Here is an 18,253-nt window from a genome sequence, read left to right on the forward strand (position 1 = left end):
TCTAGAGAGTGTGTCAGGTCAGCAAATGGATGCCCTACTATTGCTATATTTCTAATGTGAGTGAGGGAAAAGGATTTGACCTACAATATTTGTTACAATACAAGCAATACCCTATACAGAAATCTTAAGGTATCAAATCTGACTGAGAATGAGGGGAAGTCCCTCTAACTCAATTGTTTTGGTAGTTTCAAACTTCTGTTTGCTCAATATCCAAGTTAATACTTGACAAAAGGTCAGTCCTTAGGAAGTATTAATGGATCCCAAATTTACATTCCCATAGTTGTAAACATGTTGAACACAGACTTTTATATCCTACTTATTACTAGGTTTCTAGTACTTATTTCATTATCTATATTTTAAAATAAATGAGAAATATCTTTTTAATAGGATATTGACTTAAAAATTAGTCAGTGCATATGCTGAGATACATCATATATGTGAGCAGGAGATCAAAATATTACAAAAGGCTTTTCTTTCTTTAATCACAATCTAAAAGTTAGTAATTAAAACAGATTTAAAGTTGTTCATACTAACAAATACAATGTATATATTCGAGAACATTACTGTAGTATTTCTCTTACCTCTACAGATAGGAATGGGGAAGTCCCATGATGCCGTATTCACGGAGTTAGCTATGCAAGTAAGCTGAGGGTGGCCATCCAAAATATATCCAGTTACACAGCTGTATCGGATTTTGTCACCAACATCAAATCTTGTACCGTACAAGATACCCTTTGGTGGAACTCCTGGATTGCCACAGGAACTACTCTGTAATTCTGGAGAAAGCATATTTATTATTACTTATAATGTTTTTATAAATCAATACTGCATTTTGCTGAAGAATATAGAACACATGAATTATGGCAACTTCAGGCAGATAGTGTGTTTTCATGTATATTATACAACTCAACACTGAAAAGCCATTACTGACTTAGTCTATTCAGTATCTGCTTATGTACCCGCGTACCCAAAGGTAGAATATTACATGAAAATGAGCACGAGGTTTTCCTTAAGCTCCAGCTATAGATAAATTCATATTTTTTTCTTAATTTATAGCAAAGAACTCATTATATAGGACGAGGAAAAAAAGGAACTTGATATATTTCTGACTTTTAAGTTATACAAGTACAAAACAATAAACAAAACCATAATACAGACATAAAAGAACATCAGATTTGAATCAACCAAAATTTGGAAGAATAAATAAAAGTACTCAAGACAGAACACTAGGAGAAGGTTTTAACAATCATAAGCCTGAGCATGATCAAGAAGCTGTTGAATGATTTAATAGATTTTAGATAATGAGCCAAAAGTGATGAGATACTGTGGGTAACTGATTTCTGAGCAAACGATTGGTTAATTTAAACATAAGGAATACCATAGATCTGGGTGACTTCTACTCTAATGCAGAGCTTTAAACCATTGAGAATCCAAAATGAGTGGCGGCTCTGCTGTTAGTTTGATCTCTGAGGACATTAATTAGAGTTCAGTTTTACTGGGTGGTACTCACACTCCAACTGTGTACTCTTTTGACTGATGTTTCAGCATCATAAAGAGCTTGATTACAACATTTCCCATCATTTACTGCTGAAGTCCTTTAGTTAATGGACATAAAAAGATATATTTTGTACAAGTGTGAGCAAAAGAGGTTTCATAATCTCATCCTGAGCTCTTCAAAGCTTGTACCAAGTGTACTTGCCAGCCTAATGCTAACAGGGAAGAGACAAATCAGGTAAACCTGTCCTTGGATTCACAGCAAATTTCCCTAATCTACAAAGTAAGGAAACAAGATGGAAGAACAGAAGGGTATATATGTATTGTCTTAATTTCTTTTGCTGAGTTCCATGTAACTGAATTATTCTTCTGCATGCCTGATGTGCTCATGAGTGTGTGCACACAGGCACACACACATATATATATTAACATATTTAAATATAGTATGGAAAAAATAATTTGAACTGTTATAGTAGGTTTCAATTAAAGAAAAAAGGTATAAATTGTTATCAAAACAAGCAGTATGGCTCATGAGATACATTACATTGTCAAACTTCCATGCCAAGAACTGCCAAGAACTAGGATAAAACAAAACTATGTAACAGTTATTAAATGGAAGAATCCAGTACAATCATATATATATGCTACATATGCTATATATATCTATACATATATATGCTATATATAAAATATATGCTAACAATGTGTTCATCTGCAAGATTTGCTGTACCAATCACATTTTGACGTGAATATGTTAAATATGCAGGTTAGTTGCTGATGTCATTGCTGCTATTGCTTTCTTTCCCTTATGTAATAAACTCTGTGGAACTGGATTTGGTTTTCATTACTTTGCACGAGGACACAGCACAGAAGTAAGAAGATAACCTGTCTCATCTTGGTCACTTCAAAGCTCACCTAAATGGTTGATATACTTACTACTGCTTTATCAAGCTAAGTATTCTGTCCTCCAACAAAACTCCTCTGTCCTCAAATCTGCTTGCAAGCTTTACAAAGAAGACAATGCTGCAGTTGACTCCTGCATATCTGTTCAAAGGGATTTCTCTTAAATCCTTTAAACGTTTTCAAGGCCACTCCAGTTATTATGTATCATCATAGCATGTCAAAATAGAGGTAAGAATATCATCCTGTGGATTTTGGTAATCTTATGAATCATAGTATATTAACTTGAAAACTCTGCCCGTACACAGTGTTTTTATTTTCGGCTTCTCCAAGAAGATGAAATCTTTCAGGGGTCTGTATTTCTTACTGCTTTGTAAAAAGGTCACAAAAAGATTCCCTGTCCTTTGAAATGAAGAATATAAAGATTAGTGATGCCTTTAACAGTCACTGCCTAAAATTGCTAGCTTTACTCTTACTGCTGTCTCATCAAGAATTACCCACAGAAGGCAATATATTCTTATGAAATTGTATTTTAAATCACTAATTAAAAATCACTGTCCTTCTAAACTAAAACTCATTGTCCAGTTGCAATACTATATGACTCGTCTAAAAAGAATACTTGGCATTTTCCATTAACTTTTTAATATTATGAAAGTGGCTAGTGAGTATGTTACTACTTCTAACCCTTCAAGTCATTTTGTTCCTCATTCTAGATAATAAAGTAGAAAATAAATTGTACAATTTAAAATATATTAGTTCATTCTGTGAGTATTTTCATTTTGGACATAAAGTGCATTATTTTGAGGGGGGGTGTGTAGTTCACCAAGTAACTGCATTAGTCTTCTTTGATAGGTAGTACTATTTTCAAACTGAATGTGACAATGTACTACCAACTCCCTGCCATTTAAAGCTACGGATCGTTACCTTGAGATTGTCATCTGTCAGGGAACACAGGAATTGCCAAACTAGATTGTAATTTTTGTTCAGCTCTGCAGATTCTTAACTTCAGTGACAGTCTGATATTCAGTAATGATATGAAGTGTGGAAAAGTATTTCCTTTTAAAATTGCCACATTGTAATTTGGTTGAACTTCTCCTTGTTCATGTACTCTGAAAATAAGCATAACTGAATTTTTTACACCGTCCTACTTTTTTACATTTTTATTGTGTATTGTTGCTCATCTCCTTTTTAAAGCAAACTGTCCCAATTGTTTCAATCTCTCTGCAAGTAAGAATTTTCTGTCTTAGATTTCATTGTCAGTTATCTCTGAAATCATGTGCATTATTTGCTTGCACAAAACCAAAATGTTTTTTTTTAATCAATATTCCACCTCTAAGTAAGGTACATATGAACTTCTTTGTCCTGTATTTTTTTTACATGATGATAAAACACCGAGATCAAAATACACTTCAATGCTTTTCAATAAGTGTCTATTTCATTAATTCCTATTAACATCAATGAAAATTCTGTTCAAAGACTGTGGGTAAAATATGCCTCAGAGAGTTCTTCTTAGCAGCAATGGACACACTCCTTTAAAGAGTTTAATTAGCAGAAATTCAGCCACTTATAAATATTTATTAATAAGCTATTAAAAATTAAAATTAAATCATGTTACATATAATTTATTTGTGACAAGACTTTCAAAAACAAGGCTGGCAGAAGTTGAGACTCTCTTTTTCTCAGCATTCATTCAAGGAGAAACAAGTCATAACCAGATATGGAAATTTCAAATTTACTTTCTTTTTATTCAGATTTTAATTCAGGAATTTTTTCTTTTATATTTATTTATAAAGTCAAGACTAACACCTGTCCTCCCTAAACTGTTTAAGCGTGAAATTTATAACTTGATGTCCAAATTTCCAGAACAAATATTTGCAAATATTCCAGTAAAAAATGCATTTGTCATATCATTGCATTGCATTCAGCTCAGTGGAAGCTATTTGTATTTTCTCTGCTGAAGATTAATGTTCTTCACACACTAGATCTGATATAAGTCATTTAGGAACATAAAGAATTTTGTCTTTTTTTAAAGGATTGATCCATATCTTTATCACTGTTTTTGTTCATAGATATTACAAATCATTATGATCCCATTTTTCCCAACCTAAAGTGAGAAACACTGTCAATATCAAATATATATCTTCTTGAGTACTCACTCATTGAAAAACCTATGAAATATCCCAGTACAGGCTAATATTTGTTTCATTTATTACTTTTGAACTTGAATACTCCCCGTATCCCTACACTGTCAGTTTGGATATGCCCTGTATTACTGCATGGCACTAGTCCTAGACTGCTTGTTCACTCGTGTCTGTTATTCCAAACAATAATGCCTTTGCCAGACAAACCTGAGTATGGTCCACAGAATACGCCATTCTAGGGACTACTCCAGTTGTCTTTTGGGACAGGACTTGGTGTAACTGGAAATACTAGAACACGGCTGTACACAGATACCCCTTGGAAAAGCAATGCTTATGCAGTTTGTCTTTTTGACAAGTGAGAATGCTTTTGTATTGAAGACTCAAGACTGATTTCAGAAGTGCTGCATGTAGCATGTGTGTGAATATAATGAGTGCTATACATTCCAAGGGTCCCAAATATCAGGAAAGATGATACATTTGTAACAATATGAAGTAGCCTGAAATTCACCTATATCAAATCTTGTAATGGTTTATTTTAGTTGCACATAGTTTTCCAAAGGTTTTATATACTAAAAAAGTAACTTTGATGCATAGTTTCTACCTCAAAATATTTTGCTTTCTTTCTCAAAATGTATATTTTGCTTACTTTCTTTTCTATTCTGTCCTCATTCACGTTGCTCTGAATATATGAGTAAGCATGGTCTAGATTTAGATCTGAAAGGGAGTAGAAGAATTAACTGATGAGTACAGAAGTACCATTGTCTTCCTACATGCATATTGAAATATACATATACATACATACCTGTCCCACTTGAATTTACAGAGGGAAACCACAAGAAAAATTTGGAGTAAGCAATATCAGTGTGATGAAGGAAAAAATGAAAAACTTAATATCTAAGTGGCAATTCAACTGCACAAATATGTATGGTTCAGAGAGAAAAGAGACACTATAAATTAATGCTTTGAAAGATCTACCATGAGCAATACAGATTTATTAAAACAGAAATTAAATGAAAAAAATCCCCTCCACAAAATCCAGGTCTCTCCTTTGTAGTAATTCAACAATAACAGTGGTTATTCCTTGATTCCAACAGATCTCTGACCTCAAGATACAAGTGCAGAATGAAGAGTCACTATTCTGAAATTCACATTTGATAACAGGAGTAATAGAAATAACAGTTTGTCTAACAACCAAAACTTCTTGAATTTTTTCTTTTGCTTTCTGCATTTTATGTGGGTCAATCAGAAGAGACTGTCATATTCTGGTATCTATCTATAAATAGGTAGGCAAGAGGAAGTGTGACAAAGAATTTTTTTTTTCCCTAAAGGAAAACAAGGTAAAACATGTTTTTTCTTCTCCTGTTCTTAATTGCTCTTATCTTGATAGACGAATATCTTTGTAATAGTAACCTCACTGAGGGTCTCTACTGTTCAATAAAGATAATACAGCTAATTACATTGCATAGTTTCTGTTTTTTAATGAATTACATAATTTTGCTTTTTTCTTCCCTTTGAAATTATTTTCATGCCAAAAAATAACAGAGGAATTTAATTATCTGAAGTAAAGCCACTGATTAGTGTAAGGGTGTCTTTTAAAACTGCATCCTGAGGGAACTTTAAATGTAGACTTTTATACTGAGTTTGATTTTGATTCAAAGTACATTGAAACAATCACTGCATTTTCCTTCTTTGCAAGTAACACAAGAATGTTTCTATTTACAGCATTAAAGTCAGATGTTATTTTAATAGGAACAAACCTGTTTCAACATTAAGTAAATTAGAACTGCATTACTATAATTCTTCTACAAGCAAGAGAACAACAGCAACAAGAAGTACAGCAAAAAACCCTCCAGGATATGTGAAGAAAACAAGTGATAATTGTAGTACTGTAGTAACATTGATACAGTGAGCATGACAAATGTAGTACAAGAAATGGTCCAGGGTTTGCAGTATATTCCCTTCACGTGCAATACACTGTTCAGAATATCTGTTTAAATCAGCTGAAGACACAGAAGAGCACTAGTGAGCTGAAAGACCATGCAAAAAGACAATGGCAGTCACTAATTTTACCATATGACAGTATAATCCAGCACCAAACGAAATCAACAGAAAGATGACTATAAGCTTCAGCAGATATGGTTAAAACTGACATTTCCCCATCAGACACACTTCTAAAGTGTTACCTGAAGGAAATGACAAACAGGTAAAGACCGAATAGTTAGCTAGGAGAGCTGTACAGTTAACAGCACCTGCCACCCTTATTTGCCTTTACCAAATTCCGCTTGACTTCGATTAAAGCTTTATCTGCAGCAAATTCCTGTACAGCTGCTGTGGGCACCAGTTAAACCCTGAGTATGGCTGGAAGGTAAATTCACATAGTGCATAGACTGAGAAAGACCGTTGGAGACTATATGAAGTTTTGGAATGGGTGTAGAGTTGCTAGTGTGGCACCGATTGCTCCATCCACACTGTTCTGAAAGTATTCAACTCTATCAGCATAGTCCAAAGCCTGAGGTACTGTATCTGCCTCATGTTGTGGTTGTTCAGCTTCCCAGGTGGATGAAGCCCAGACAGATGCACCGTTCCTGCCATGCAATATCTGTGTAGATATGTCCATATATGAGTCATAACAGGCTTGTTCCATTTAGACTGCAGTGATTCTGAGCACTTTTTTGGCATAGCTGTATTCTGTAGGCAGCTGGGAAGAGGCTGTTGTAATTACGGAGCAAAGCTTATTTCAGAGCCCAGGATAATCTAAAATAAAAAATAATCCTAAAACCTATACCATATCGCTATTCTTTCTGCAATATATATTTCTTACTATGCCTTTTAGAGTTATATAACAGAATTTCATCTTCAATTTCTGAATTGTTATGGTAAGAAATATCTCACAGTATTATTTATTTTCATTCCAGTGTTGCCTCAATGCCTCACCTTATTTTGCCTTATGCTAGGTACTCTATAAATGTTGCGTTTTTCCTCCCTGGCTGTCCTTATCTGGAGAATTTACAGTAACCAAAGACATAAAAAGCTAACTGGATTTAGGAAAAAGCACTTTGCCCACCGAAGGAGGATGTCATAGCACAAACAAGTTGTGTGGTATCATAGAGTGTCTCCACACAAATTTCACAGACAAGAATAGATACATCTGTCAAATAAATTTCATTAACTTTATATATTTGATGTACTGTCATATCTAGATTCCTACTGAAATTAGGGTTCCATTTTGCAAGATGTAACACAAATATTAGGAAGATGTATAGTTTTTATATTCAAGATCATAAGAATATTGAAAGCAGAGAACAGAATGAAATAAAACACATTTTGTGGAAAAGTACTGGGACTTCTTAAGGAGGCTTAAGAAGAAATGTAGGAGTTGACACGAGCACTGATAGGCGTTGCTAATTCGTGAATTGACTCTTAAACTGTTATAAAGGTTAATCTGAAAGATTTATGGTTTAAATGATTATGATCTAGAGACTGGCTAGTCTTAAAAAGAAAGTATGCAACATCTCTTCCAGCTTCCTGTTGGCAAAGGTTATCTGATCTGACCAGTATATAGTCTGAGGATACATACACATGTACATGGCTAATCAACCATGCCTCATGTCTGACTTATTAGCTAAGGTTTCCCCACCACAGGCCTTCTTCACAAATTGTGTCTTAACATCGAAGGCAGAGAACTTCTGGTATGTTGAACTTTTCAACTTGATTTAAAAAAAAAAGAGAAAAAATATTTCTGCTACAGGGATCACTCAGGGAGTGATCCACTCAGGTGGATATGGGATGTGTCATGCACATGTTAAATAGTGGCATAAAAGGGCACAAAGAAAATCAGTTTTCTCCTCATGAAAGGGACTCTGACACATGAGAACTGGGCACTAGGTGGCACCTAAAACATTCAGAGCTGTTGTATGACCTGGCAGAGTAACAAACACTTTCTTCCATATGTATCAGTGGTAACATAAAATTCCAATTTTTTTATATATATATTACATATGCTTGGTACATGTAAGTGTTGGTATATATATGTTTATATATAGAATTACTATTAGGAGCCATTGTAGTGCCCTGTTAGAAGTACAAATGTTTGATGCAATTGGGTCACTTCATTGACTACCTGCTTCTTTTTCTCAAAGGACATGCTGTCTCTTACAGTGAAATTTCAGTCTGGTTTCCGCCATTATTGCTGGTATGAAGGATTCCTTAACAACATTGTTTACAGAAAACATGTTTACAAAGTTAGAGCTATATCCCTGTAGTTATTTTCTAAATGTTTCTGTTCTAGCCATTTTGAAAAAAAAAAATGTGGGCCTTAATTCTTTAATTTAGTTTTCATTGAGAAAGTTTTATGGTTTAGAATTTTCCTTTAGAAGATTGAATGATTATTCCCTCCAAAATCTGTATCACAGTTGTTTTCCCAGCACCACCATTTCTTGATAGAATTAATGTCCTTACCATATTTGATGGCAAAGGTTCATAATCAGCCTTCTGGGATGTCATGAGGACATTACCAAACTCTTCAGAGGTCTTTTTTTGATATATATTTCATAGTGAATCTCAACTGGCAGGTTGAGACTACTGCTCAATAAGTAGGATATGTAGTGGTTAGGTGGTGCCTTTGTTTAGTCAAGACTAGATTGTTGTAATTACTTTTCTGAATGTTCTTATCATATCCTTTCAACAGAAAATCTTCTTTAGAAAACAGAAACTCTTTATCCTTTTGTGTCTCAAGGTCTCAGCACATCAGGTGAAATTTAAATTCCTTAAACCAAGCTTCCTTTTAAAGTATTTTCATGAATGCTTCATGATGCACCAGCACATCTTTCAGACTATGTATGGATATGATACAGCTTATTCAGTTAACCATGTTTTATTATATTGCATAGCTGTCATTAATATGTATTCATGCTCTCAAGAGTGTAAAATTGTGGTAATGTGTAAGTAAATGTAAAGCAAAAATATTACATTCTCAAATACAACATGTCTTATTGTGAATAAATTTTTTTTTATCAAAATGTTGAAATAAATTCTCCACTCCATATCAGGATGGAAGTGTAATCCTTTCTTTTTACATCAAACTGTACTCAAGGATCCTGCATTCAGAATATAGCTGAAAACACTGCTGATATATTAATCAAGAGAAAGTTTATAATTAAAAGTGTACAACTAATAGTAGTAAAACTGTTTCATTTTGCTCATTTTTCTCAGTGTTTATGATATGACTCAGAAATACACCAACAATGCAGATCTTACATAATAAAGTGTTATTCTCAGAATCATTTTTCTAAACACAATCACACTTTTAAGGTCTGAAGCAGATGGCTACCTAATAAAGTCCTTTTTATTAGAAAAGGTCTCTTTGGTTAATGTTCATCTCAGGTATAATATGAATTTTTCATTAAAAATGTCCAGACACAAGAACATTTAAAAATACTGGGTCAAGGATATATCCATGATTCTGCTTTAAATGGTACTTACCCTGATAATTTTGCAGTGCTGAATTGCATTATGGCCTAATGACTCTACTGCATAAGGTGAAATAATACAACATTACTGATCTTGTCCAAATTACTTACATGGTGATTCATTAACCAGGAAAGACAATGTGATCAAATTAATGGATAATAATGTGAATAAACAAACATCTGCAACAGGCCATTCATCAAGAGTAAGCACAAAACCTTTGAATAACTTATATTCCATAAACCTTTGGTTCATAACTCAGTGCTGATCTGTGCACCCACAATATTGTACCTTCCAAAACAGTCAGCTTTCCACACAGGAGGAAAAGCACATTCTACTCTAAACACAAAAGCATTATGTCTGCTTTTACCATATACTCCACCTTTCCTTTTCACTTTTAGTAAGAATTCCCAGATGTCCTTCACTTCGGAAGCAGTTATATGTAATTGTTATTTTATTTCTGCATTATGCTATCATTTTCCTTTTGCAAGAATTAACATTAGTGTTGGTATTCAGCATTCTATTATCTCCTTCATTGCATGGGCTTGTGTATTTCTTAGAGAACATCTCTCGAGCCTCAAAATTTGTGTGCTTTGCCTTATGCTGGAGGCAAGTTCCCTAACACATTTGGGAAAACATTTTCAGAATTCTCAAGCATGGAAGAAAGAAAGTAGTGTATTTTCTGATTAAACATGATTTCCTTATGCAGGAATGATTTAAAATTTCTGAAAAAAGAAAGAGCTTTCAAGTTGAATATGTACCAACATTCTCCTATAAGCAAGTATCACTTGGCATAGGGGGAACTGCTTTATATAAGCTATCCTTTGTGGGGCTTGGTGAAAAGTGCTTAATTATAATTTTTTTCTTTCTAATAGTGAAAAAGTAAATAATATAGTAATGCACATGATTCAGTGCACTATTGCCTCTGGGCTATCAACTACTATGGGTATCTTTTTATTTTCAGAGGTTTTAAAATCAGAAAGGACTATTTGTAATTTCTAGTCTGAGTCCTGCAGGAGCAGAGATCAAACAGTTTCCTTTGTTATTCCTGCACTAAAATAATTGTGTTTGAGACATAAACAGTAAAAGGCATTTAATCTTACAGACACAGTGATGGAGAGCATCTGCAAAGTAATTAATGTGACATAGACATATTAACTTTCTTCCTTCAAAGATTCCTTTTTTAACCAATATAAGCTTGAACTCATATGGTCAGCCTTCCCTCAAATCACGTTAGCAGCCAGAATAACAGCTACTTTTATCCCTATCCTGCTGTGGGTCATTCCTCTCTTGACTGATCTGTTATTGGAATGAGTAGAAATGGTCAAAATTTGAGGGGAGAGAAAGGTTTATCATTAAAATAACTCAAGATTTGAATTAACTTCTTATTAAACATCTGTATAGGCCACTGTTTCTCTGGCTATCTCTACATGACAGGTTAATACTGAAACAGCCATGCCAGTCATGTCTCTGAACTTACTGGTACTTCTATACTGAGAAACTACTTGAACAACATGTCTTCGGTTTTTACTTTTAAATACTTTCAATAATTTCTGCTTTTATTGAGTTATTGAGAAAAAGAAAAATGCTTTAGGAAAAGATGAGTTTAATAACCTGCTGCAGTCCTGCACAAATCACTGTTTGACAGAGCTTATGGAGTGTTCATTGCAGTGCTAACTCACTGAAAGATCATATATCTTATAGAGATCTTTGCAAAACTTCTTTAAAGAGTGACAGATTGGTATGTTAGAAGAGCTAAAGTGTCGAAGAAATATATGTTATACAAGTAGGCTGTTAGCGCAGTGTGAATTGGTAAGGAATATGCAGAGATGTATCCTCAGGTCTATATCTGACATGTTCCATCATGTGATATAGAATTCTACTTTAACGTATAAGGAGAAAAAAAAATATATAAATGACAATTGATGGACAAAATACATTTTCAGCATTAATTTTCCATTTTTGGTGGAAAGACACTAATGAACTGATGAACATTTTAGTTTGATTTCCCCTCCTTTTTCCCCTGCAAAATAGATGTGAACAAGAAAAATGAGGAGAAAGATCCATTTTTTACTTTGTTTCTCAACAAGTTTAGATAGATGTGTTTTCATTCAGGGAAAAGGTCTATTTTCGCCAGACAAGTTTGTGACAATTGGAGCACTTTTGCAGTTAACATTGACTTGGTTGTCAGATGTTTACTGTATTAATGTACTGGCTAAATGTAAATAGAAGGCTGCAAGGGAAAAAAAAAGATCGAGTCAGGGACAAGGAAATTTATGGATGTCCAGACTTCTTAGTTTGGGTCTCAACACCTTGAGTGCTCAACCCAGCGTTCAGTTGTGATAATTTTGGCAGTGAACTTTCTGGATGTTAATGATGGCTCAACTAACTAATACATATTAGTATATGGGCATCTGGATAGCCTGAAAAACTTTTCTGCTTTATCAAATATACCTGATCAATATTTACTAACAGACATGACACTACCTAGACAGGACTACAGTGTTGTGATTTCTGCAGTGTCTACCTTGTTTCAAGGAAAATCAAGCAATTCTTCATTATGACATATTTTCTTTCCTCTACATATTTGTTATATTAAGAAAAATGCAAATTGAGCCATTAACTCTTAGTTATATTAGTGTGTTTATATAAGCTGAAACTTTTGAGTATACTTTTATGTCTTTGTTTCTGCAGTAGTTTATTCCATTTTAAGTCTCTCACTTATTTAAGTCCTGTAACGCTCTGCCTTCTCTTGCATTAGCAACCTTTGCACAAAGATACTGGGAATATGCTGGGACATAAGAAATTAATGTATAATCTCTTAACTGGAATCAGTATGTGTATTTCTACTTTCCTATGTTATTTTTACAAGAGGGTTTAAGCATAAAGTTTACAGTTACGATAGAGTTGACTACTGTAAAAAGATAACGAAACCTAAATTAATCAGATCTACAAACTGGAGGTAAATTGGAGATTAGCATGTCAACTTTATATTTTGATCCCCCTAGTTCACAGTTTTAAAAAGCATTATTCAATACAATTGAGAAAGCTTCAGGGCTAAATGTTGTACTTTAGTTCTGTAACATATCAAAAATTAGACTGAGAGTAGGGAATAAAAATCCGTACTTGTTTACAATTTTTAATTTGCTTTGTGAAACAAAAGATATTTTGAAACACATAACGATTTACCAAAATCAGGAGTTACAACTCTCCTTAGCAGCTGTTTCTTGAAGGATGATATTATTGCTATTGCTACATTGCTGATATAAGTAAAGTCTTCTCCTCCAATATACAATTTACGGAGTTACTTAGTTATTAAAACCTTTGAGTTATTTAGTTGTGTTTGAGCAAAACCTTAACTATGTGAATAGATACTCAAGCTCCAGATGACTAAGACTTACTGTTCTTGGTGATGAAGTTTGTTATGACTGAATAAAGAAATAAAACTTTTTATTATTATTATTATTTCCTATATTCTATGTATTTGTTTACAGGGATTATATTTAGATACTTATATTAAACTTAAAGATAAGAGAAAATCTCAGACATAGTTTGTTTTCTGGGAATAGACAAGTCGAATGTACTTTTGGTTATGCAAAGCCAAACTTTGGAATAATCATTTGTCTCAGAAAAGTATATTAATTTCTCTGCACTGCTTTCTACTTCAGCCTTTACTGAGGTCAGTCTGGTGATAATGATAAAAATGGAAAACAATCCACAAAACTCCTCAAGAATTTGACTGCATCATCAACTGCATGAAATTCTGCTTGCTCTTCAAAAGTCAGTGCTGTTTTCAGCATTACGATCCTCTGGCTCATAGCCATAACTTGAATTCCAAGTATCAGCAGTGTCCAGAAATGTCCAGAAATTTGTTTATAACTACAAATATTTTCAATTTGTACATGTCAGAGTATCAAATGACACTGAAGTGGTCTTTTTCACCTCAGAATTTCACTAAAGGGCATGTTTTTAACAAGGGGTTAGAAATGGATGTCAAGGCAACCTCAAATACATAGCAATCCACATATCAAGAAATCAAACTACATCACTTCAATTCCTGGTAAAAACCTTTCCTAAATGCCACTCACTCCTGATCGATAATGGATCCATTCTATAAATTTTAGTCTTGGCTAATACTGAGTCCATTTGAAAAACCTGTTGATTACATCATCTTCACTTGACAATGTAATTAATATCTTTTTCATATTTCTACAACTTAAAATTCTTTAATTCATGGGATCCTGATTGCTTCCAGTTTAAGAAAGAATGTTTTCATTTAAACATCTCTCTACCCTTAACAACTGGAATATGCATACATAGTATGTGGAGTATATAACAGACAAGCTTCACAATACAAGCTTTCCTTTTGAACATTAACCAGCTAGAACTTTTTTCCAACAAGATATCATCTGTAAAAAGAACAATAAAAACAAGATCTAATTTATGAAACAAATCCATACATCCATATGTTCATATCAGCTCTTTCTTGTATTATTCTTTTTGGTTGTCTATTTTCTGCTGTGAAAACCACACAAGCTTCAGGTCACTTTAGATGATTTTAAATTATCTGAGTCAACTGTTTCCAAGATATGTAGTAGAGGCTGGTGACACAATTACCAGCATGTCTGGAGTGCTCACATAGTGGATTTTTTCTAAAAGACCTTTGATATCTTAATTTCTCAAGGAGGATGCTGCTTATTTAATAGCTGGTTAAGATCTGTAGTGTTAATTGTACAATAAGTAAATGACAGGCATTACCCACCTGCCTTTGAAACTGTGGTAGGTATTTTAGTATCTAATGATCTTATAGGTGGTAACAAAAATTACTGAAGGAAAAGTAAAATTTTTATTTGGTTATAAATTTTACATATTAGGCATGAATTTCATAATTTTCAAGAAAACAAAAAACAGAATTATGAAAGGAGAAATTATTTTTAAGCTACATGAAGCACAAAGAAGTTGTGATTGGCAGGGAAAAATAGAGTTTTCAAGAAAATCTGTCAAAAGAAGCTTATTATTCCATTCCTTCTGATTTTACCAATCATCTTCCAGCTTCTGTAAGAGACAAGAATCAGTTTCTGCAACTGCGTTCTCCTTTGTTCCAGAAGTACTACCTCACAGTCATAACAGGTATAGTCCTTGCACTGTGTCATGGCTGCTCTGGAAAAAAGTGTCCTTCACCTGGTGTCAGCAGCAGAATCCTTGGGACCAGAGGAGAGATAGGTCCCCTCATCTCAGTTCCAGTGTTTGGTCTAACTCAGCTCGGGGAAGCAGTGAGAAGCCTTTATCATAAAAGCATAGAATTTTCATTCCAATAGTTTGAAAAGGTACCATCCTTGTCTGGTAACAGTAGGAGATCTCCCGGAGGTGACACGGGCCTTTTCATAACCACAGTCTCTAAGAGGTTAAAGCATTTCCCTGTTTCCTAGACAGTCTCACTAAGCCTGAGCTATCTACAGTTTTTCAGTATGATAGCCACAGTGAGACAAGGTAATAAAAGGCACAAACATTTCCTTGTCAAATTTTCAAGATAATTTCTGAAAGTGTATAAAGCATACAAAACATTTCAAAGCTATCAGACAGGAAGAAAAAACTTTTTCATAAAAAAGAAAAGAATTGGAAAATGGAAAATGGAAAAAAATCAGTTTAAACAAAGTTTAACATTATAAACAATGGAAAATATCAGGCACATTTATGAAATACATCTAAACAATGTGGTAAGTAATCCACTGTGCAATATTTTGAGGGGAAGCTATTCCTTGAGTTAAATATTAAATACAAACACTACAAATAACCTGAATAAATTTTTTAAAAAAAATCATGCAAAGGTAGTTCTGAAGAAGCATTCCATGAAGTGAAATGTTGTGATGTAACCATGGCACACCATGGCAAGTAGATTCAAGTATTGGTGTAAATATATCATGTACATGAAAGGTATTCAGATAAAAGTCTGCATTGTTAATTAACTTTATCAATATATGCTTCATGCACTGATATATGATTATCTCAAACTTTTTAATTACATGAAGTATTTATTATCTATGACTTTGCCCATTTCTTAAAGAGATTACTATTTTGATTAAAATCAAACTATTTTGAGTTGATTTTCATTGAAGAATGTTTACCTGGTAAAATGAATTAGCTTTTAGTTTGTTAAAGGTGCTTTGGTACTTGTATTGATAATTACATCTTCCTAGAATTCAGAGTTACTTTTTACTCATTTCTGCGTTTGCTTGGGGTTTAGCCTCACTCTGCATTTTGGCTTTCAATAGTCTTGCTTTCAAAAACATTTATTTTGGTCAAAATCTATTGCTTTGTCATTCTGGAAATATCATTTAATTATTCCTTTGAAAACACTTTATAATGCATGGTGCACTACTTACATACTGGCTTGGATTAAGTAATTAAGTAAATTATTTTTCATGAAGCTGATATATCCCATTTTTTCCAGACTTGTCTGTTTCCAAAATGTTTTAACTCAGGGTAATGTCCTGAAATCACTGATAAAACATAGTATTTAAAATGAAGTACGTTATCAGGGCATTGTATCTTGGGTTAGGAAATATATATCTTTTATTTCAAAATAGGTTGGCAGAATAAATCACTCATACTGTAATTGGCCAGGATATTGGATTTAATATTGGCATTGGTGTGAAGGTGTCATGAAATTTTTAAAGGTTTCCTTGGAATCTGTTTTCTACTTCCATTTTTCTTATAAAAGGTTGTCATTGCTAGATTATAACAATAATTTAGCAATCCCATAATTTAGTGCTATCTCTAAGGAAAAATTACTACTAAGGAGAATTATTGCAAATGTGTCTTCTAGCCGCAATCTGGGAGACTGTAGAGATTTTGCATATAAATGGAGACATACAGAGGCTTGATGTTAGCTCTCTCACTATCATCAGGCCACTTTATTCACTGCAACTTGCTATCCATCCTGCTGCCACAGACATGAAGGCTTCTACAGGGAGCAGCAAGAGGTTTTGAGGGCACAGGGTATTTTTCTTATGTAGGGGCTATTTCTACTATTGCATGCAAATACTTCCCTGTTCTAAGCATGTTTAATAGGATGTAAAATAGGATCACAGCAGAAGAGGGCCTGGTTGCAGAAGCAGCAGAACTGAATCTCTTCAGTATACTACTATAATCAGTTTGTCTGTCTTTCTGTCTTTTTCTTTGATGTTAATTAAGGTTAGTCCTTGTTTTTAATTAGCAATTATTTCTACTAGGCAGAAAATTCCTAAATTACTCTCTGAGACAGGAAAGGGGCAGTTAGGGTCTATTTTCTCTAAATGCAGGAGTGAAAAAAGTGACAATGTCCTGTTTCCTGCAAGAAGCAGAGGAAGGATAAGTTGGTTATATTTGTCAGTATTTTGTGATGTTTTCATGATGAAAAGTAATTTCGGTGATGGGAGAAAAAACGGTACCATGGTGTCGTAATGTGCAAACCTCTTCCTTTAATTTTTTCCTTCATTTTCTGCAATGCCAGAGATTTGCAATATTAGTGATCATGCAGATCTTTATATATTTCAAGACACTGATTGCAATCTGCTGCATAATATTCATATTTTTCATAATGTTAAACAGTAAAGTGAACATCTCATCAATGCTGCAGTAAATTTGAAATAATGTAGATCTATTGATTTCAAATTGGAGCATTTGCTTCTGGGTATAGGTCAAATTAGTATCAACAGCATCACTGACTCATGAAATATTTTGCATTAATATCAATTTCAAATTAAACCAGATTTTGCCTGATTTCATAGATTAAAGGGAGGTAGGAACTTAATATAATATTCAGTTATTTCTCTGCAGTTAGCATCTAATTTACCCTCATCCCATTCATTTACCTCTTTCTGTTTTTACTTTGCTTCTTTTTATATGTCTGCCAGAACAGTCATCTCTTGAATGAGGAGAAATCAGAGTCTGAGGTTAGAAGTGACATGTCATGAAAATCCTAAAACTTGGGTTTTTTAAACCTCGGATCAACAGAGTTAGATGTATTTTAAGTTGCTATCTAGTAGCTTTATACATAACAACACAAATTTTGAAATTAAAGAGATTATTTATTAAACAATTATAGTTATCTCAAAGCATTATTTATTCACTAGTATCAGTGATTTGCATGAAATGAAGATTAATAAGCAGCATTCAATTTATTTGTGGCACTACACCAGCAATTGTTCATCCTTTTATGTTTAATGGTGCCATAGTTTAACCCCAGCCAGCAACTAAAGACCACACAGTCG

General features: G+C 33.6%; 1 protein-coding gene across 1 annotated transcript in view; it reads right to left on the reverse strand.

Moving 5' to 3' along the window:
- Window positions 1-18,253, reverse strand: part of CSMD3 (CUB and Sushi multiple domains 3) — an 838,052-nt gene that overhangs the window by 664,996 nt on the left and 154,803 nt on the right. The window contains exon 4 of the mRNA XM_009277245.2: window positions 582-776. Within this exon, the coding sequence (XP_009275520.1) occupies window positions 582-776 (195 nt within the window). The remainder of the gene's footprint in view (window positions 1-581; window positions 777-18,253) is intronic.

The sequence above is a fragment of the Aptenodytes forsteri genome, unplaced genomic scaffold, assembly GCF_000699145.1.
Source record: "Aptenodytes forsteri isolate BGI_AS27 unplaced genomic scaffold, ASM69914v1 Scaffold49, whole genome shotgun sequence".
NCBI lineage: Eukaryota > Metazoa > Chordata > Aves > Sphenisciformes > Spheniscidae > Aptenodytes > Aptenodytes forsteri.